The sequence below is a fragment of the Boeremia exigua genome, assembly GCF_020726555.1.
Source record: "Boeremia exigua strain MPI-SDFR-AT-0100 chromosome Unknown C7974scaffold_14, whole genome shotgun sequence".
Lineage (NCBI taxonomy): Eukaryota > Fungi > Ascomycota > Dothideomycetes > Pleosporales > Didymellaceae > Boeremia > Boeremia exigua.
Window position 1 is genome coordinate 860,176 of NW_025763531.1, and position 21,845 is coordinate 882,020.

General features: G+C 43.4%; 4 protein-coding genes across 4 annotated transcripts; 2 read left to right on the plus strand and 2 right to left on the minus strand.

Annotated features, from left to right (window-relative positions):
• The first annotated feature begins 8,946 nt into the window (after positions 1 to 8,946).
• C7974DRAFT_405262 (Alpha/beta hydrolase fold-1) lies at positions 8,947 to 10,507 on the plus strand. The gene is made up of 2 exons (XM_046143029.1): positions 8,947 to 9,666; positions 9,722 to 10,507. The coding sequence occupies exons 1-2, from the start codon at positions 9,259 to 9,261 to the stop codon at positions 10,067 to 10,069; spliced, it is 756 nt and encodes a 251-aa protein (XP_045991842.1). The 5' UTR covers positions 8,947 to 9,258; the 3' UTR covers positions 10,070 to 10,507.
• A 5,698-nt stretch (positions 10,508 to 16,205) lies between these two features.
• Positions 16,206 to 18,129, minus strand: C7974DRAFT_444811 (uncharacterized protein). The gene is made up of 2 exons (XM_046145526.1): positions 17,600 to 18,129; positions 16,206 to 17,458 (listed from the first exon to the last, which is right to left on the minus strand). Exons 1-2 carry the CDS (start codon positions 18,102 to 18,104, stop codon positions 16,317 to 16,319), a joined length of 1,647 nt encoding a protein of 548 aa, XP_045991843.1. The 5' UTR covers positions 18,105 to 18,129; the 3' UTR covers positions 16,206 to 16,316.
• A 142-nt stretch (positions 18,130 to 18,271) lies between these two features.
• C7974DRAFT_76443 (uncharacterized protein) lies at positions 18,272 to 19,416 on the minus strand. Its single transcript, XM_046147231.1, has 2 exons — positions 18,993 to 19,416; positions 18,272 to 18,940 (listed from the first exon to the last, which is right to left on the minus strand). Exons 1-2 carry the CDS (start codon positions 19,143 to 19,145, stop codon positions 18,371 to 18,373), a joined length of 723 nt encoding a protein of 240 aa, XP_045991844.1. The 5' UTR covers positions 19,146 to 19,416; the 3' UTR covers positions 18,272 to 18,370.
• On the plus strand, positions 19,417 to 20,897 carry C7974DRAFT_76442 (uncharacterized protein). The gene has a single exon (XM_046147230.1). The coding sequence runs from the start codon at positions 19,688 to 19,690 to the stop codon at positions 20,804 to 20,806; it is 1,119 nt and encodes a 372-aa protein (XP_045991845.1). The 5' UTR covers positions 19,417 to 19,687; the 3' UTR covers positions 20,807 to 20,897.
• The last annotated feature ends 948 nt before the right edge of the window (positions 20,898 to 21,845 follow it).

The following is a 21,845-nucleotide window of genomic DNA, read 5'->3' on the forward strand; positions in this document are numbered from 1 at the left end:
CTGTATAGCTGTAACCCACTCCCGATCACCTGGCTGGATAAGGTTTGGTCTTGTACGTCTCTCTGAACCTGTAACAACCTTCATTGAGCCAATAATTCCTATCTAGAAGCCGGTCTCATCAAAGTTGTGGATGTCCGCATCCTGAACCCCATACTTGTCTTTTGTGTCCTGTACGAGCTTAAACCAGGCGTTGATAACTCCTGGCTCCTCCTGGAGTATTCTCTGACGATCCTTTGCTCGATTGAAGGCCATTTTAAGCTTCTCTGTTCGCCGGACGAATCGCTCTGCCCAGTTCTTGCCAACAGGTGTCCCACCACGTACAGCGAGAAGTTTATCTGCAATATCTGCCACCTTAGAGAGCCTAGGGGCAAATCCGCGCGAGTCAAGCTTAAGTATATATTGTACGATTGTTTGCTCTTCAGTTACAGAGAGCTTCTGGCTGTTTGGTAGTGCTTCTTGTCGAAATGTAATTTTGTGGAGCCGGTCAGAGAGCCGTTGATGACGTACGTTGTAGGCTGCAGCAGCGCGTCGCACGCTTTGAAACTGTCCCTTAGTGTACGCCTGAAGGGCAAGAGTAAGTCTACCTTCTTGTTGAGTTAATTTCTGCTTGTGTTGTTGTTGCATGTTGTATTGTATGGAGAAGTTGCAGTGCCAAGGAAAAGTGGCCGGCTCGCTGGTGTGGCCGGCTCGCTAATGCTTTACGTTATATTTAGTTATATAGTTTCTAGTTACATTAGGTTTAGCTATATAGGTTACAGCCTTGCAAAGAGATAGGAAACTCTAGGCAAGGGAAAATAAGAATATATATATTATAACTAGTATACTAGTAATAGATCGAACTATCTTTATTATACTATTATTACTTTTTACTATAATACTATTATTTCTTCTTAGTATACTATGCTAGACACTTACCTTATAAAGTTAATACTAACTTAGGGTAGGATCTTAGATATACTAACTAAAATAAACTATCTATTTATAATAAAACCTTATAGAGATATTACTACTAGGTATATATATTATTATTATATGCTATATTATTATAGCAATAGCACTAGTCTTAGGATAAGCGTTCTATATATATAAGCTCTGTTCTGCTAGTACCTAGGTATATATATACTAGAGTAATTTCCTTATATTTCTAAGGCATCTATAAGCTAAGAGAGAGAAGAGGAGAGAGTAGAGAATAGAGGTAAGGGGAGGAAGTAGGGGACAGAGGGCGCTATAGCTATTATGCTAGGCCTGTTTTTACTAGGTGCTGCTATTGCAGGGCTGTAAGAGCTAGTAGGGGCAAATCTTAGTATAGTATTGCGTAAGTATAATAAAGGCTGCAAAGGTATCTAGGTCCCCTACTAGCACTATAGTATAGGCTAGACCTTTAACTTAGCTAGATAGTAGTAAAGATAGTTAAAGTAGCTATCTACTAAAAGTCCCTAGAGTCTTATAGTAGAGTGCAAGGTATTTAGGTATTTTATTCTACCTACTTATATAGATAGAGTTTATATCTCTATATTTATACTTTTAGTAATACTATATAAAGTCTCTATGCCTAGTTTAGATAAAGAGAAGCTTAGCTAAGGTAACTCTTAGTAGATTAAGCTTCTTTAGCATGCTAGCTAGTATATAGCTAAGACTCTAGCCTTTATACTATCTAGAGAGTTTATTTTTCCTATTAGACTACTAGGCTTATTATATCTAGCGCAATCTCTTATATACTATTATCTTAATGCCTAAGAGTGTTAGTATAGCTACTTTGCTAGTTATAGATAATAGATGCTAGGCTTCTAGGTTAGCTAGCCTATCTGCTGCTTTGCTTCCTTTAATACTAAGGTGTCTAGGGGCCTACTTAATAGAGATATTATGCGTTTCTATAGCACTATAGCACTTAAGGAAGGCCTACTAGGAGGTAGAGGATACAACGCTCCTAAGGCACTATATAACTAAGGTGCTATTAATATATAGGTAGATTTAGTATATATTAAGCTCTAGTTATCTTATAGTATACTATAGACCTCTCTATACTTCTACTACCTCTGCATTAAAGATATAGGAGGTAGAACTAAGCAATCTTTAACTACTATATAGTTACTATCTATTCTAATATACTATAAAGCTATAGATAACTTGTTTTATACCTTTCTTTATATACTATTCTAAGCTATCTAAGAAGATAGTAATATCTAATAGCAGGAGCTAGGCCTACTATTTATAGAAGGCCTTTATAGTAGTCTTCTTATTTATACTAAGTATTAAGTCTACTTAGTAGCTAGCTAAGTAGTAAGGCGCTATAAGTATAGCCTTAGGGATCTCTAGTAGAAGAGACGCTATTTATTATACTTTAGTCTAAACTTACTAGACCTATCTAGTCTTTATACCTCTAGTTATTATATATACTTCTATACACTTAGTAAGAGGGTAGTATATATCTATAGTGCGCAGGTATACTATAAATCTAAGTTTAGCTTCTTCTAGTGCTACTGCTACTAGTAGCAGTCTAGCATCTTAGAAGAGCATAGCTATAGGAGTTATTCTCTATACTAGCAGGATGCCTCTTGCTACTATAGCTAGCATTTTATCTATAGTAGCTATATACTACCTAACATAGGCACTAACTACTTATAGCTTATTTATTTTAAGATCTTATACCTATTTAGTACTTTTTCTATACTAGTATTTAGTTCTATAAAGAAGTAATAGGTATATATAGGTAATAGTAGTCTTATAGAGTAAGCTAGCTAGTAGTCTATAGGTAGTTCTAGCTAGGCTATATATTTAGTAGGCTATCTTAGCAGCTTTTATAGTGCGTGTAGCAATATATTATTAGAAGATAAGTCTATAGTTAAACTAGACTCCTAGCTACTATAGAGTAGGCTAGCTATACTTTCTACCTAGAAGGATAGGGTAGATTATAAGCTAATTATCTACTATATAAGAAGGGGCGTAGGTACTTTGCTATCTAGGTAGGTAAATTATTTCTTACTTTTCTAGGGCAAAGATAACCTTATTAGCGTCTTCTTATACTTAGATCTGCTTTAAGTCTACTACTAGAAGCTTAATATTAGTATCTATAGAGTATAAGGCCTAGTATAGGCATATATTATTAGTATACCTAAACCTTTATTTAGTGTCTATAGAGAGTAGCTCTGCTAGGTATAGTATATATAGGATAGGTAAGAGAAGCAAGCCTTAAGGTGTACTGCAGGTAATAGAGTAGCTAGGAGTAGTAACCTAGCTAAGGCGGACCTAGACTCTATAATTAGTAAGAAATAAGTCTATAAAAAGCAGCGTCCCTTATAGCTAGCCCTGCTAGGCTATCTAGTATAGCAGGCAGTTCTTAAGGAGGGTATTAAAGGTGCCCTACACGTCTAGAGTAACTATTATAACGTGCTACTTTAGTATCTATGCTACTTTAGTGTTATAGGTAAATGCTACTATTAAGTTAGCTATAGAGCGCTTTAGGAGAGCGCTACTATACTAGAGGCTAAGGATCTTATATATTATAGTAGTCTAAGTTATTTATCTAGCTACTATCTACTTAAGTCCTTTTCTAATATAGGAGAGGAGCGCTATAGGTCTCTAGAAGTAGGGCAACGTCTAATCTAATTTCTCTACCTTTAGTATTATTATTACCTCTATAAGCTTCTATTATGCTAGGAAGTAACTAATCTATAAGTATTGCTAGTAGATCCTTTATATAAGCTCTACTATATAGGCCTAGTAGGTATAGAGTAGTTATATAGGAGAGTAATTAGTGCCTAGCAAGGTGCTTAAGACTCTTATTATATTTTACTTAGTTTCTTCTAGTAAGATATATATACTTTATAGGAGCAAAGTTATAGTTTCTTCTAGAAAGTAGCCAAGGTTGTCCTCTACTCTAAACTAGTTAAGAACCTTCTCTTTAAGAGCCTCTACCTTCTTTAGGGGGTCTAATATAGCTATATTATTTATTATAAGCAGAGCGTCTTTCTTCTCTAATAAGAGCTTATGCTAGGTAATAATCTTAAATATGTCTTTATTATTCTTAGCGTTATTAATTATATACCTTTAGTACTATCTCTTTGCCTATTAGACTATAGTCTTAAAGGTCTATCTCTCTTCTAGTAGATAGCTAGAGTAGAGCTATTGCGCTTATTTATAAGCTTAATAGGCTATTTTATACTCTTCTATCTACTATAGTATAGTATAGCTTTTCTTGTAGGTGCCTCTACTTACTATCTATATCGCGTGCTTTATAGTCTCTATAAGTAGCCTAATATACTTATTAAGCTATAATGCCTCCTATATAGCTAGTAGGTCTAGGATATTATAAACTTCTATCTCTACTAGCCTAGTAAACTTAGGTAAGTTTACCTCTAGAACTCTATAGTAGTACTGCTCTAGGTGCTAAGTACCTAGTATAGAGATAGGAATAGAAGTTACTATTATCTTATAATATATATTATAGGCAAGCAGCATATATAGGCAAATAGCGCACTTTTACTAAGACTCTACTAAAACTACCCCTATTATAGCCTAAAATACTATAATTTAGCGCTATATAAGGTAAAATAAGCTATAATATTACTTAGGGACCTCTTCTACTCTATTCTTGCACGTTTGCATATTATGCCTACCCTCTCTGCACTATCTATAGCGTTATTAGGATAGTTTATATCCTTTAGCACGCACCTGCGTCTTCCTCTTCTTTCTATTACTACGCGCGCTAAACTCTAATAGAGTAGTCTACTACTAGCCCTCTTTAACTATAAGGCTTCCTTCTATCTAGATATACCTTCTTTTACGCAACTTATATTCTATAGCAGCTGCTAGAGCTGCGTAAAGTATAGTGTTCTTCTATTATATTAAAGCTAGCTTATGCGTAATAATTACTGCCCCCTTTAAGACCTTCTTAAAAGCTTTAACTATAGAGGTTAGTAAGCTGTCTATATGCCTCTAAATTCTCTTCTTTATAAGTATTAATTGCAACCTAAACTCTAGGGTATTGCTTAGGGTTTGCAACTACTAGAGTAGGCTAATTTAGGGGAGTAGTAGTAATAGGGTGCGCAGTTTTATATTTAGAGCTAATATAACGCAATCTAGGGCAAATAGAGCTAATCTAGCCCCTTAGAACCCTCCTTAAATATTACTAGAGATAATAGCTCTATTATAAGCTGCTATAAAGCATAGGAGAAACTTCTACTTTATAATGTAGTTAATCTAGTTATATATAAGCTAATTAACCTTATCCCTATATACCTTCTTTAGAGGGCTAAAACAAGCTATATTAAGTAGCTATAGGAGGTATAATAAGTACGTAGGCATGTATAGACTTATAATCTTGTTATCCTTATAGTATTGCTTAAATTCTATAGAGTTATAGCTCTTATAGCTATTAATAATTAGTAAATAGTAGGTACTAATAGTATATATCTTTATATACCTATTAAAGTACCTTAACTAGTTAAAACTAAGCTTATTAGTAGTCTAGCCGTTCTTAGAGATAGTAATAGTCTAATCCTAGGGCAGGTTATTATCTTTATACTAGTTAGACTAGTAGCAGCAGGCTTTAAAGATAATATAGGGCAGAATAGCCTACCCTATAGCATTAATGCCCTAGATAACTATTACCTACTTATAATTACCTAGCTAGACTACCTTTGCTTATCTGCAGTTCTCTAAAGCTATAATAACTACTCTAGAGCTTATCTAGCCTATTATAAAGCCTGTCTTATTAAAGTAGTATATGTTATTATCCTAGATGCTATACTTAGCTTTAGTATTAGCTATAAGGTTAAACTAGCCCTATATAACCTTAGAATCCTTATAGAGGGCTTGCTTATAGTTATACTTGCAATTAAACACTACTTTAAGCTCCTTCTAACGCGAAACGAACATACTAGCCTAGTTTAAGCTAATAGAGGCTAAACTATACTCTTTCTATAGAGAATTAGCAATATTAGTTATATCTATAAGCTAGGGGGGTTATTCTTACTTAGCTAGCTTAAGTATATATATAATAATTACCTACTTCTTAGTATTAGTTAGATTCTATAAGTTAGCTATAGTATTAACGCGTAAAGGTTGTCTAGCGCGTCTTGCATAGAGTGTTGTTTCTAAGGTGCTATAGATAGCTGCAGCGTGTTATAGGGAGAGTTTTAGATCTTGTTTAAGAGCTTAGATTATAAGCTATATCTAATATTCTTTAAATGCATTAAACTATTATTATTATAAAGGTATTAGTAGAGATTAGTATTTTAGTAGAGTCTTAGTAAAAGTGCACTATTTGCCTATATACGCCGCTTGCCTATAATATATATTAGTCTAAGCTACTAACGTACCCTATAGGCGAGTTAGATAATAGGTAAGTTAGATACTTTTACTAAGCCCCTACTAAACTCTACCCTATTATAATATAAAACAACCTAGTTTAGTGCTATAATATATAGTATAGTCTATAATACTATTTAGAAACTACTTTTATCTCTTTCTTATATATTTACGCGTCATATCCTATCTAATTATACTGTCTATAGCGCCTTTAGGAGGGCTTACCTACTTTAGCACGCACCTACTTCTTTACCTTCTTACTATTACTACGCGCCCTAAACTCTTTTAGAGCTATTAATTACTAGCCCTCTTTAACTACTAGAGTACCTTCTTTCTTAACCTACTTTCTTTTATATAATTTTTATTATATAGCTACCTTATTAGCAGCTTAAAGCTAAGTAATCTCCTATTATACTAATACTAGCTTATATGCAATTATTACTACCCCCTTTACTACCTTCTTAAATATCTTAACTATAGAGGTAGGCAAGCTATCTATATACCTCTAAATCCTTATCTTTATAAGCATTAATTATAACCCAAGTTTAAGGGTATTACTTAAGGTTTATAACTGCTAGAGCTTATTATTAATAGGTAGTAGTAGTAATAGCGTGCGCAGCTTTATATTAAGGCTGCTTATAACCTGTTATAGATTAAATAGGACTAGTCTAGCGCCTTAGAACCCTCCTTAAATGTTGCTAGAAGTAATTATAGCATTATAGGCGCGTATAAAGTATAGTAGGAACTCTATCTTTATAATATAGTTAATCTAGTTGCATATAAGTATTTTAGCTTAGTGCCTATATACCTTCTTTAAAGTAGTAAAACAAGCTATATTAAGAGGCTATATAAGGTATAATAAGTAAGAAGGCAAGTAAAGAGTAATAATCTTGTTATCTTTATAGTATTACTAGAATTTAAGAGAGTTATAGCTCTTATAACTATTAATAATAAGTAAATAGTAGGTGCTAATAGTACGCTCCTTTATATACCTATTAAAGTAGTTTATCTAGTCTATACTAAGCTTATTAGTAGTCTAGCTATTATTAGAGACTCTAATAACCTAGTCTTAAGGCAGTTCTTCCTCCTTATACTAGGCAGAGAGGTAGTAGTAGGCCTTAAAGATAAGGAAGGCAGGAATAGCCTATCCTTTAGTATTAATACCTACTATAGCTATAGCCTACTCCTAGTTACCTAGCTAGATAGCTTTTAGCTAACCTTATTATTCTAAAGCTATAATAACTGCTTCTAGGGAGATCTAGCCTATTATAAAGCCTATCTTGTTAAAGTTATATATATCTTTATCCTAGATGCTATACTTAGCTTTAGTATTAGCTACTAGGCTAAACTAGCCCTATAGAACCTTAGGATCCTTATAGAGAGCTCTCTTATAGTTATACTTATAATTAAACTTAACTTTAAGTTCTAGGTGTTGCTTAATAAATATACTAGGCTAGTTTATGCTAATAGGACCTAGATTATACTTAGCGTGCAAAGAATTAGCTATAGTAGCTATATCTAAGAGCTAAGAGGAAAACCCTTGCGCATCTAGCTTAAGAACATACTTAATAATTACTTCCTTCTTATTACTATCTAGCTTCTATAAGTTAGCTATAGAATTAGCATATAAAGGTTATCTAGTGCGCTAGTCGCTTAGTGTGCTTTGAGGGACCTTGTAGATAGCAGCAGCGCGTTGCAGAGATAGAGTCACGTCTTGTTTAAGAGCCTAGAGCGCAAGCTGTATCTGCGCTTCTTTTAACGCGTCTAAATAGTGTTGTTGAGAAGACATTAGTGTAGGAGAAGGTGTTTGGTGGGGGCTTAGCAAAAGTGTCCGACTCGCCTGTTGTCCGACTCGCCCGTGGGGTACGTTACCGCTATAAAAATTTAGTAATCTTCTTTTAGCTTAGCTAGCGGGTGGTGTAGAGCCCTAGCAGGGGGCATAGGTTAGTTGCGGCCCGTCTTTGAGATTTAGGGGTCTTTAGCCACCTCCGCCCAGGAGCAGCGCCTAGACTCTTAGCTCCTCTGGTCGCTGTGCGCGGTGTCGCTGCTCTAGCAGGAGCTTGGGGGGGTGACGCCGGGGGAGAGGGGGGCAGTCAGAGCCTGGATGACCCTTTGCTGTAGCTCCTCTGCGATCTTTGCCTCTTGCGGGTTCGTGTAGCTCTCAGCATGTTGATCAACTGCTGCTGCGAAGGCAGTAGTGATCGCGTTCTAGAGCTGGGCAATTTTCTGAGTCTCGTTGATGTGGCGTTGAAGCAATGAAATCTGGACATACCGCGTCTGGCCTACCAGGGTTATCGAGTGGTTGAATGCAGTTTATAGGCACGCATTTGGTGTGCGCGACAATATCGAATACTTTTGTCCCTGAGAGAGAAGCGGCTACGAGTATTTCCCAGTTGAAAACGGAATACAGAGCGGTCAGAACGAGTGTAACATCTGACACGGAATTTGTCACCGAGGCCAAGCTTTGGTCGTAAACTGCAAACACTTGAGAGGGTTAATAATCCAACATGTGGCATTGCCTCGGAGCGTCTCATGCAAGGTCTGGGGCCCAAGAGGTACGTATGCACCCCCGCTTTCGTAAGACGCATCGCTCTGGTCGTTCGACCCTTATAGGGCTATCATGTGCGCCGTAACATTCAAGGAAGTAGTTGTGCAGCCCGCTTTCTTACGGCGCATTGCTGTGCCTGTTCGGGCCTCTACCGGTAATATTCCTTTCCACGCATCATTGGGCTGTGGTAACAATCAGGCGAAAGTCAACTTGACGATTGCACACTCGCTAGTGTTTTGTTCAGTAATCGAACGGACCAAAGCTCACATTGTGCTTCGGCCGAGGCTGCTCACAGGTTCTGTACTTGTATAGGTGATGGCATCTTGCTCCGGTTTTTCACATTCTTCAACACTTCATACCTCAACAGGTGAAACACATTTAAACTCCTTATCCTTGATAACATGGAAACTTTAAGGCCAACAATTGTTTTTGCACCTGGAGCATGGCATTCATCAGAATGCTTCTATCCTGTTGTTGAAAGACTGCACGCACGTGGCTGGTCAACAGAGAGTGTCTCCTATCCCTCCTATGGCGCCGAGCCTCCAAACAAAACTCTTATCGATGATGTCGCAAGCGTGCGGACAACATTGGAGCAGTTGATAAATCAAGGGAGGGAGATCGTGCTCGTTGCTCACTCCTACGGCGGACTTGTAGCAGCTAACGCTACGGAGGGCCTTGCAAAAGAGCATCAGGCCAAAGTAGGCAGGAAGGGAGGTGTTATCATGCTCGTCTACCTTGCCGCCTTTGTGGTACCAAAAGGAAAGGGTATGGCTGACATGTTTGGTGGCCAACTCCCATCTTGGATCAATGTAAACACCTAGAAGCGTCATGTCTTCCGGTACTTCGTGCTAACCGGCATGCTAGGGCAATAACTGCATTCCCCAAAACCCTGTGGAGCTCTTCTACCACGACGTGGGCGAAAAGGACTTGAAACAAGCCATATCTCAGCTCAAACATACATCAGCAATTGCATACCATACTGAGGCTCTTTACGAGCCATGGCAAGACATGCCTTGTTTGTACTTCTTTTGCGAACAAGACCGTACGATACCAATTGCGACACAAAAGGCATTCGCTGCATCTCTGGGGACTGATGCATTCGAATTTACTTGTAGTGCTTCTCATTCTCCTTTCCTCAGTATGCCTGACAAAGTCGTCGAGGGGTTGGAATATGCTGCAAGGGTCGCTCGTCAGGAGCAAGGGTCAAATTAGTTCCCGAACTCCTGTTGCGGTTGCAACGAGAGCTTTGCTTGAGCATTAGCGAGTGTGATATCGCAGGCTAGGTACTGCCATGAAACTTGGTTGTCTCGTCATTAAGCAGCATGGAAAGGCAAGAAAGTATGGAAATAACAATCCTCATGCCGCTAACGGCATGTTTTGTACCACAATGGAATTACCATACTACCAAATAATGACGCAACGTCTAAAAGAGTCTATTGCAAAGCTTTTCTTAACTGATTCCTATAGTCATTGGCATCTGCGCTAGAAATAAGCGCAAACCAATGCACCACGCCTACTTGATTCCCTGAAGGCGACGGATTAACTTACTACATTAATGCCTGGTTTATCGAGAACAAGAGGTCAATGCACCGCGTACCCTCTCGGATCGAACAAATTGATCAGCCAATGGAAAGCCGGGTGGGCGCAGCCACGCTAAGCTGTGGGCCTGTTAGCAATATTGGTGGGCCCGCGAACACTCACCGCACTGCACGGCAGGGTTACTAATGCAGATCACTCTCGTTGAATTCCTAGTCCATGTCTGGTGTGCACCATTGCCGTACATCTTGAATTAATTCATTTGCTTTGCAAAGATTGATTGGTCGTTGAGGCTCTTACACGCTATATTGCTTAGCTGTCAGCTCTTTGCGTTAGCGGCTTTCGTGTCTTGGCGCTTTCTCTCGAGTTGCTTAGTTGTCAGCTGTCTGCATTAGCGTCTTGTATGAGGAGAATTCTAAAGACACAATAACAGCATTGTCGCCTATGTGGTCACGCAACTGCAATCTCTTATGGGATCTACCTCGACTGGTGCTTCTAATCTCCTTGCCAAGTGATCGAAGAAAAGGAAAAGTCCAAGGTCTCTTTCATCTAGTAATCGAGCCGATATTTGATCAGTAATTCGCCGTGTTCTTCTAGGATTTGTCTATGCATCGTAGCGCATCACTTATTCACAAGATAGGAATAGCGACGACAGTATACCGAACAGGTCCCTCGGCTTTGATGGTGTATTCCATGACACTTTCGGTGCTATGCCCCTCGATGAGCCTTTTTCATCGGCGCTAGTGACGCGTAAAATGGCAGTGCAGTCCTGTTAACGTCATCGGCAAGCGAGCTGCCAGGGCAAGCGAGTTGCCACCCTCACCAAGCTTCTAACCATCTCAACTTTTAACAACTATGTTTCAACAACTAAAAATTGCATCACTTTCTCATAAAGACAGGATTAACTTGGCAATTAAAGCAATTAAATCTAACGTACCTCACGGGCTAATGGATCACACGGGTCAATGGATCACTTTTGCCAAGACCCTCCCCCATCACACCCTACTTTGGCCCGCATCCGCCCACTATGGGCCAGTATAAGGTAAAACAACCTGTGTTATTACTCAGAGACTACATCTGCATTATTCTTGCACGTTCGCGCGTTGTGCCCTGTCTCTCCGCACGTTCTACACCGTCGTTGGGATGGTTCGCCTCCTTCAGCGCGCACCCTCTTCTTTGGCTTCTTACCATCACCATGAGCGCCGAACTCCTTTAGGGTAGCTACACGCTGGGATTCCTTAATTGTAAGGGTCCCTTCCTGCTGAATCCGCCTTCTTTTATGTGATTTGCGTTCTGTTGCAGCTGCTAGAGCTGCCTGAAGCTCAGTGCGCTCTTTCTTAAGCAAAGCCAGCTCGTGCGCTACCTTTGCTCCCCCCTTTGCATAGTGCTCAAGCGCGCTATAAACAGAATTTGGTGAGCTGCCCTGCTGCCTCTTATACTTGTCTCGAATTAGAGTCGATTGCGACTCAAATTCAATTAGGTTTTTGGGGGTTTGGGATTGCCACAGCTCGTTGTTGGTGGGTAGTTGGGGTGATGGAGTCCGCAGCTTCACATTAAGGGTTGAAATGACCCGTTGTGGGTCAAAAGGGACTAGTCCAGCCCCTCGGAATCCTCCTTGGATGTTGCTAGAGGTAATAGCTTTATTGTAGGCCTCTTTGAAGCATGGCAGGAACTCATGCTTTGTAATGTAGTTGATCTGGTTGCGCATAAGCCCTTTGGCTTGGCGCCCATACGCCTGCTTCAAAGGGCCAAAACAACCCACATCAAGAGGCTAGAGGAGGTGCAATGAGTGAGCAGGCATACATAGAGATATAATCTGGTTGGCCTTGCAGTATTAGTAGAAATCCAGTGATAGGTGGCTCTCGTGGCCGTCTACTATAAGCAGACAGTAGGTCCCTACAGTGCGCTTCTTTGTATGCGCATCAAAGTGCCTTAGCCAGTTGGAACTAAGCTAATTTGTAGTCCAGCCGTTTTCAGAGACTCCAATAACCCAGTCTAGCAGCAGAGTTTAATCCTTAGTCCAGCTTGACAGGTGGTTGCGTGCCTTGAAGATGATAAAGGCTAGAATAGCCCACCCTGTGGCATTAATGCCCTGGATGACTGTTGCCCACTCTCGGTTGCCCGGCTAGACTTGCTTAGCTCGTCCTAGCTTCTCTGCATCTATGACAACTGCTCCAGGGGTTATCTGGCCCATCATGAAGCCAGTCTCGTCAAAGTTGTACGTGTCGTCGTCTAGTATACCATACTTGGCTTTAGTATTAGCTACTAGGTCGAACCAGGCCTATATAACCTCTAAATCCTCACAGAGGGCTCTCTTATAGTCATACTTGCGACTAAACCTCACTCTGAGCCTTGGTTAACAGTTAACGAACGTTTTAGGCCAGTTCTGCCCAACATAGGGCATTCCACGCTCTTCTCGCAGCAAATTGGCCATTGCAGCCACATCTGAGAGGCGGGGAGGACTTCCTCGGTCAATGAGGTTAAGAACGTAATCAACAATCGCCTCCTCCTCATACTTGTTCAGATTCTGTCGATTAGCCATAGAATCAGCTCGTGAGGACTGTCCAGCGCATCGCTGGCTTAGGGTACTTTGGGGCACGTTGTAGATAGCTGCAGCGCGTCGCTGTGAGATTTTCGCGGCTTGTTTGATAGCCTAAAGCGCAAGCTGTATCTGACGTTCTTTTAACGCGTCTAATTAAGGTTGGTGGGGGGGCATTTAGATAGTGATGGTGTTTTGGTGTGGTCTTGGCAAAAGTGATCCATTGACCCGTGTGATCTATTAGCCCGTGAGGTACGTTAGCTAATTTACTTTCTTTCTCTCTAACTATACTAAGATATTAGGTTTAATTTATTCTAATTTTATTAACCTAATAAAATTATTTAATAGCCTAGCTATAAGTTATTATAGTTATATTATTATTCTATAAGAATTAATACTATAATTAATAATATCTATCACTTAGTTCTATTTATATACTATTATACTATATCTGTTTATAAAGAAAATAATATTATTCTATTTACTAAGTAATTTCTACTAGTTTTAGAACTATACTCTAGATACTATAGTATTTTACTCTTACTTTATAACTAGAAAGCTTTATAGATCTACTAAATATAATATTCTATAAATTCTTGCTCTTTAAACTTTGTAAAGCTTTCTAGCACTACTATAATTATAGTTTATTCTTTAACTAAAGTTTTAGTATATATTTGTAGATATATATTAAAGTAAAAACTAGTTTAAAATAGGTTTAATATTATTATTCTTTATAAAATAGTCTCTATAGACTAAGCTTTTAAAGTATAACTTAAATTTTAGTAGAAAGTAATAGATAGTTAGCTATACTATATTATAAATAGTTTCTAGTACTTTCTATAAGCTGGAGCCTAGACAATCTAGTTTATTTTTAATATACTCTATTAATCTAGTTATAGTAGTCTATAAAGCTACTACTAAGTTCTAATATAGTAATATACTTTTTACTACTCTAGATAAGCTAGATATATTGCTTTTACCTAGCCTAGCTATAGTAGTAAAAGTAGAATACTTTTTTAAATTTCTTCTACTATTATTAAAACTTATACTAGTATTCTAAAGTATTACTTATCTCTCTATTATAAAGATATTATAGCTTTAAGGTAGGCCTCTATAGCACTAGACTATTATAACTTTTAACTCTCTAGTCTATTCTAGATTCTTATACTAACTACCTAGCTATATTTTATTTACTAGCTTATTACTTAAGTAGTATATAAAGAATATACTTTACTAGTTAAATAGTAGACTAGAGTTATATCTTTATTATTTAGAGTAGCTACTCTATTTCTACTACTATGTTCTATTCTATTTTATAAAAGTAGTTAGTATAGATTAGTTACTTAAAAAAATAGAAAGTAATTAAATTTATTAACTACTTTATACTATTAGAGCTATCTACCTATATATTAACTGTACTTTATTTAATTTAATAAGCTAAAATTTTTATTTTTTAAGACTATATAAGCTATTAGAGTAGTGCTACTCTCTACGCTAGTAATACTACTACTATTTCTATCTAGTTACCTATTATAGAATATAAAAAAAGAGTAGCTTTTCTATATATATAATTAATATATAGTATACTATACTAACTAGTATATATAAGTAGTTTTTTTTATATTTAGCTACTTTATCTAGCTAGTAATTACTAGTATAGTAAAGTAGTATTTAAGCTTATACCTAAGTAGAGTATTACTAATTATTATCTTAGTATATAAAATAGGTAGAATTAGTAGTACTTAAAGCTATACCTTACTATAATTCTTAAATAAACTTCTTTACTCTACTATAAGCTACTAATACTTATATTTTCTACTAAATAGCTTTTATCTATAATTATTACTGTTAGTTACTACTATAAGTATTACTTTACTATATAGCTAGTATAGAGATAAAAATACTAGCTATAAAGTATAGCATTTAGTAGATATACTTAACTATATAGCTAGTATAATAAACTTAGCTCTCCAGGTTCTATAGAGATATTATATGTTACCAAGTATTTTTTTACAATTTTATCTTTACTATATACTAGCTAGATATAAGTATATAGTATCTTTTTAGAACTAGAAAATAGCTCTAAATATTACTTAGTATAATTATAGTTAAAAGTACTACTACTATAGGTTATAGTAGTAGTAGTAGTAGTAGTAGTAGTAGTAGCTAGTACTCTTTATAATTAAAAAATATTAGGTTCTATTTATAGTATTATATTTATTAAAAAAATTATAAACCTTAGAAGAGATATAATAAACAATAAAAGAAAAGAAATTAATATTACTTAAAAATAACTAACAGTCTTTAAAAAAGTTAGTATTAAAGTGCTAATAATAACATAACCTATTATACTCTAAAGCCTAACTAGAATATTACTATAGAGTAAGTTATATACTATTTTAAAAAGTACTATAATATTCTAAATGTTCTAGAATTAGAATAAAAGTAAAATAATAGAATAAGTAAAGAATACTTTATTTACTTAAGTAAATAGTTAAATTAAATTTAATCTATTAAGGTTATGTCTCTACTAGGTATGAGTCCATAATTCTAGATTTTAAGTTTATCTTTAAGCAAAATAGTCCACTTAATACTACCTCTTATTACTTTTACACTTAAGATATATAGATTATATCTATACTTTTTAGTATAACTTTTCTTTTAATTTCTTAAACTATATTTATCTTTTAAGCCTAATTAAATAGTACTTAACTATAAGCTTTGTATAAAGCATAACTTTAATAAAAAACTATAGATTCTTTTTGAATCTATAGTTTTACAAGGTTAAAAGTTAATAATTATATTATTTATATTACAAGGGTTCCTCTAGAGAACGCTGTAGGGCTTAGCAAGGTATACCCTAGGCCAGAGCAGGGCGCACAGATCCCTTCTATGTATACGCTCTGAATTCTAAAGGCTTGTACCTTAAGGATTTGTCTTATAATATATCAAACAGTACCTAATTCTACTCTTACTAGCACCTATCAAACCTGTGTTTAATTACCTGCCTACAGTAACCTTACAATTTATTAGTTATTTAATTTATAGTCTCTTTTACTTTTTATAGTTAAGAGTTTAAAGTTTCTCTCTAGGTTACTATAACTAAAAAACTCTAGCTAGATATTAGTATATAAATATAGAGAGCCAAGTAAGCTCTTTAAAATAAGCTACTTATATCTATAATCTATTATAAATCTATCAAGTATCTACTATAGAAATAAAGTTAGATTTAGGCTCTAGACTTATAGCTCTTACCTAGAGTATATAAGTTATGCTAGCTTATTATAGATTACTTATAGGAATATCTTAATATAATATGTATAGAGGATATTCTATAGAACTACTAGAAATCTAACTCTACTATCTATTGTTCTAGATAGCCTATTAGGGTTCTATAGTGTAGCCTTGTAGCTGCGGCTTAAAGAGCTCTAGCAGGGTGCGCTGGCGCATAGGCTGCCTCTGCGTAGGCACAGCAGCGCTGTCGCTCTCGTCGTCACTGCCTACATCGCTGTCAGCTACCTCTGTGATTTGCGTAGATGTAGCTAGCGGCAGCCTGCTGGACGTAGCCTCAATGTACAGCGTCTCCTTCTCACTGATAGGACCGCCAGAGAGAGCTTCTGAGCCCAGCCATGTCTGGAGCTGTCGGCTCGCTTCGTAGGCGGCAGGGTTCACCCTACCAACCAGCTCTAGCCAGATGTGCCAGTAGGGAATGCGGAGGTCGTTCTCCACCCACGAGTTTGAGATGGTGTCGTGCGGCAGGAGGCAGAGCATGCCCCAGCCAAGGCGGCTAGCCGCCTCGTACCAACGCAGAGCCTGGTGCAGGCGCCGCTTGAACCGCTGCCGGTGCCGTGGGTCAGGCGCTGCAGGGACGGAGGAGAGCAGCTCGTTGATGGCCTCTGAGCTGACCTTGCCCTTGCCGGCCCGGCCCCTCCTAGCGCCCTCTGTTGGTCCAACGCGCTCCTTGCTGCGGATCTCCTCCATCTTGTCGGTGTATGTCTTGCCGAGGAAGGCCATAGCCCAGCGGTACTTGATGTGGATGACGTCTAGCTCCTGCTCGTAGCGCTCACATAGTGTCCAGGCAGCTGCGAGCGCGTTGCTGGTGGAACTGGTGGAAGCGCGGATAGAGGACGAGGTGGGGTGGGTGTCTGTGAGGTCCTGCGCAAAGGGCGTTCCCTGCGCGCGCCAGCCTCGCAGGAAGGCAGCCGCTGAGCTCTGGGACGAAGCGTTGCCGATGGAGCGCGCGTTCTTGATCATGGTTGCAGCCAGAGTGTAGGGCGTTGCCGCGCTGCTGAACAGGTCCACGTCCCCGTCGACGGGCTGCTTGAAGAGCCACGACACGTGCGCCTCGTCTGAGAGCTCAATCGACTGGTATGCGCCCTGCTCTCTCCGCGGAGCGTCTGGCGTTGGCGCTGCTAGCCCTGCTTCGAGTCGCAGTCTTGCTTGTGCCTTTTCCCGACGCTGTGCGCGCGCCCGCTCTGCGCGACGATTGTTGTTGGTGATGGTGGTGATGGCGGCAGGCCCGTTGGCTGTTGGCGTCGCGGTCAGCTGCGGTGTGGCTGCCAGCTCCGAGCGCTGGCTCGGGTCGGGCTGCGGAGATGGCGAGCTCGCGCGAGGGGGCGTCAGGCGCGACGGCGGCGGTTCAGCGGCGGCTGCAGGGGCGCTGCGACGCAGGCGCTTTGCGTGCGCGGGCGACAGCGAGGCGTTGTGGGTGGCGCTTCGCTTGTCGTGCAGCAGCGATAGGGACGTTGGCGATCTCTGTGCAGAAGGCGGAGGGAGCGCGTCGTCAGCGCAGGCCTGCGCAGCGGCCGCCAGCTGCTGCCACGCGCCCGCAGGCAGCGCGTCGTCGGGAAGAGTCTCCCTGATAAGCCAGATGGCTGCAAGCATCGAGTGCGCAACCAGCACCGGCCTGCACACGCTCTCTTGGCTGGGGACCAGCCACCCTGCGCTGCGGGGCAACGCGCTGTCGCGGCTGTGGCACTGGTGGACTCGGGCCTCGCGAGAGAACAGGCGCTCGTAGTCCCTGTTTGGCGGCTCGTACGCGTAGTTGGCGGCCATGTCGCGGTCGCACGAGGGTGGGAAGCTGCGAGGGCCACCGTGGAACGCGGCGGCAGCGCCCTCCAAGGCTGCCACCCACGAAGGCGACGGAGTGTTGGTTGGCTGAAACGACGACATGATCTGGCAGCAGGCGCAGCGAGAGAGCGAGACGAGGAAAGGGCGGGCGGCCAGTGTGGTGGTGGGGAGGAGAGAGCTGAGTCCGGGACCGGACGCAAGTCCGCGCTAACCCCAACAAGACAACGCACGTGATGGAAGACGCAATCGCAAGGGCACGGCAAAGACAGGGGAGAAGCTTTGATTTGGAAGAACTACTTGATGATAACCCGACTTCTGCCCAAGCTGCCTGACTTCCACCCGAGCTGCCTGCCGTCCGCTGCTAGGGCCTACCAGTTCAGGTCGGTGAAGATCTTGCGGAAGGTGCCCACCAGCGTGTTGGCCTGGTACTCCTCGTCAAAGTTGACCATGCCCCAGTCAAGGATGTCGATGCCCTCGTACTGCCTGCCGTTCTTGTGGTGGGTTGCGGGGTCGAACGCCCTGAACGCGTTATCTGCCGCCACAGTGTAGAGCCGGATCGTGGGGACGTTGTTGGCGTCGAGGAGCAGCCGGCTGGTCTTGACAACGTCGGTGTTGATCTCAAGCGTGGCGAGGACGATGTGGGGATACTCGCACGGGTTGCCGTCGCTGCGGTCGTGGTCGACGACGATGGGCATGCTGGGGTTGGCTGCAGCGAACGCCTGGAGCTCAGCGTAGGGAGGAATGGGCGGGCGGCGCGTGCCAGGGTGGAGATAGAGGTGGCCGACAGACGCGGTGCTGTCGCTGAACTGGCGCATGTCGTAGGCTTCGCCGCGCTCAGGCATCGTGTAGTTGCCGCCAGCGCTATCGAACGCGCGAAGCGTAAACGCTGGGCCGCCCGTGTTGCGGAGCTTCGCCTCGGACGGCATCGCGATGGTAGCCTGCAGAGCGCGTCAGTGCAAAGGAGAAACACGGTGTGGAGTGGATACGCACAGCAGAGGACGACATGGCGTTGTAGATGGGGGACGCAATGGCTGTGCTGGCGTTGCTGGCAAAGGTTGCGTGCGAGAGCAGTGGAGCAGCGATGGAGAAGAGGAAGCGCAGAGGGTTGAGCGTCGGGCTCTTCTTATGCCTGCTCGGCAGCATAGTAAGAGCGCGCCGCACACTCACCGACTCTGCTGCCTAGCGCAGCGTGAACTTCACTCGCTGCAACGTGGTTGCGCGAACTTCACCTGGCAATGCGCGTGATTGCGCGAACTTCACATGGCAACGCGCGTGCTGTGCTGCTGTCGGGCTGAGCAACAAACAGGCACAAGGCCGACTTCACTGACCGAGTGACCTCGCGCAGCTTCTCGCACGCGGTGAGCGCTGATTTGCTCTCTGTGAATTCCTTTGGCTGTCTTCCATTGTAGCAAACAGCGGGCATTGTTGGTGAGAGCGCGTCTCCGGGCATTGTTGGTAAAAGCGCGTCTGGCTCGCAGCAGGCTCTATATCAACCTCCCACTCACCTGCGCTCAGCTTGCATCTCTCCTACTCCTTCTCGCAAGCACGACAGCTGCAACTCAACCATTACATCCTCTCTCTCTCGTTCTCTCTCTCTCTTACACACTTGACCCACCGTAAGTCTTCCCCAGCTTGAGCCACAAGCTTTCCAGCGCCCGCTAACGCAGCTGCAAGGAACAGTAGCCATGGTCTACTATCGTACCGCCAACGAGCTCCGCTCGGCCTTTGGACCCATGGCTGGCGGCTACAACGCTGCGGACTTGGCGCACCGACCTGACAGCGTGCTTGCGCTCGAGCTGGCTGCGCTGAAGCCTGGCGAGAGCGTGCTTGAGCTCGGCACAGCTGGCGGTCGCCTGCTCGCCCAAGCCAAGTTGACCGTTGGTGCCGGCGTCTGCGTTGGCGTCGACGCCGTGCAGGAGCTGCTTGACATCGACTTTCCCCACACGCTCAACGACAAAGGCCTCACTGTGCACCCTCAGGGCACCGCGGCCCAGCAGGTCCACCGGCTGCGCGCCAACATCACCGACGCCGCGCTCGTCGACCGCGTCCGCGCGCTTCCTGGGGCGCCGCTGGTCTACAACTGCATCTTCGCCCTCCACGTCCTCACGACCATTCCGCCTGACCAGCGCCTGCAGACGCTGCGCAGCATGCGCCGCCTCCTCGCCCCAAACGGCCGCATCGTCACGAACATGTCCGCGCGCTTCATCGACACCCCGCCCCCAGCTGCAGAGGCCGCCCTCCCCGAGCAGTTCCGCACGGCCGCTCGCTACACCGAGGCTCCTGGCAGCTTGATCTTGATGATGAATGCGCCCCACGTCGTCGCCATGACCCCTCAAGGCCCTCGACCAGCCAAGGCGGCCGTCTCAACCACGCAGCTCAGCCCTGATCGACTCTGGGTGGTCGCGAGGCAGCAGGCCGCTCACGCGGCGGAGCGAGCAGGCCTCTCTGTCGTCGCCTCTCGCGACATCGGCAAGGGCGACAGCTTCGGCCTCCCTCTTGGCAGCCGCTCTCCTCCTCAGAACCAGCTGAACAGCTTGCCCCCCGCGCAGATTGTCGCCATGGTCAGCGGGAACGTGGCTGCACTCAACGCCTACCACTGCACCGGACGCGCCTGGGACACGGTTGTCCGGCGCAATGCGCCTGCTAACCTGTCGCCAGCAGCGCGCAACTTTCAGCTAGTGCTTGGTCTTCAGCGCCTTGTGCAGAACGAGATGGCACGGGTTGCGGCAGATCAGCCAGCGGGCGCGCCACAGGTCGTCGAGACCGCGCAGCTAGGTGTGCTGGTCTCCTTGCGGCTTGCATGATGGAGGAGGGCGAATGCGTTGGAGCATATCTGGAGCGAAGCGCAACCAGCTTGCCTGCTGGCGCGCAGGTGTCTGATCCAGAGTAGGTAGTCAAGGTGACGCTGGCTGTACGCTAGACATGCAGCTACTGTAATAATCAACAACTGTTCTATCTGCTCTCTCTGCCTGTGTCCTTGCATAGCTTGCTTTGTCTACTACAGCAAGCTTGGTGCTTTCCTCGCCGTCCAGGTGCGCTGCTCTGCGTGCACTGGCAGCTCTACTGCCTGTACCGCTGGCAGAAGAGCGCAACACGGATGGCAACCACAAACGCGTTGCTGAAATACTCCCCCCACACGCGACGCGGATGCCGCTTCCCAAGCCACCGCGCGTACTCGGTCCAGTCGCCGCCCAGCTCGCCGCGATAGCCGCACTGCCGGATCAGAAAGGTGCCTCCCGCGTCTTCTGCTGCGGCCACGCGAGCCAGCGGCACCACCACGTTCGGCCACTGGCACGCCCTGCCAACATCTTCGCCCGTGGCACAGTACTTCTGGCTCACCCAGCATCGCCGGCAGCTGTGGCTGCCACCCTGGTCAACGATCCCTCGTCGGAATCGATCCAGCTCCGCGCCCTTGACGCCGGGAAATGCGGTGCACTGCATCGCCCGGTGGCACAGCCACGCCTCCTTGTCGCCAATCATCCAGCACACCACGCAGCCTGCGCGGACCTCGTCAAACACGTCCTGCACCTGCTGCCATTCCCTGCTTGTCTCCTGCTGCGCGTCTAGCCACACGCGAGCCCCATCCCCGCACCGGTCGCATCCAGCCGCCTCGACGTCGCTGCACTCCACCCGCTTGCCGTCCAGGTAGCTGCTCATCAGCCCTCGTCGACACCCGCTGCCGATGAGGAACACCCCCATGGCCTGCACGTCCAAGTCGCCGCTCTTCTGCTTCATCGTCCGCTCCACCTCGCCCTTCTCCACCAGCACCACTGCATCCACCCTCTCGCCAGCTCGCCCGCCTCGCCCGCTCTCCTGCGCGTAGTCGATCATGCTCCACGGCAT

Coding starts and splice junctions, on each gene's coding strand:
- C7974DRAFT_76443 (XM_046147231.1), bottom strand. CDS start 19,145: ATGCTGCCGAGCAGGCATAAGAAGAGCCCGACGCTCAACCCTCTGCGC. Junction 18,941..18,992: donor ACGCCATGTCGTCCTCTGCT/GTGCGTATCCAC, acceptor CGCGCTCTGCAG/GCTACCATCGCGATGCCGTC.
- C7974DRAFT_76442 (XM_046147230.1), top strand. CDS start 19,688: ATGGTCTACTATCGTACCGCCAACGAGCTCCGCTCGGCCTTTGGACCC.
- C7974DRAFT_444811 (XM_046145526.1), bottom strand. CDS start 18,104: ATGTCGTCGTTTCAGCCAACCAACACTCCGTCGCCTTCGTGGGTGGCA. Junction 17,459..17,599: donor CGCGCACGCAAAGCGCCTGC/GTCGCAGCGCCC, acceptor CGACGCCAACAG/CCAACGGGCCTGCCGCCATC.
- C7974DRAFT_405262 (XM_046143029.1), top strand. CDS start 9,259: ATGGAAACTTTAAGGCCAACAATTGTTTTTGCACCTGGAGCATGGCAT. Junction 9,667..9,721: donor AACTCCCATCTTGGATCAAT/GTAAACACCTAG, acceptor CCGGCATGCTAG/GGCAATAACTGCATTCCCCA.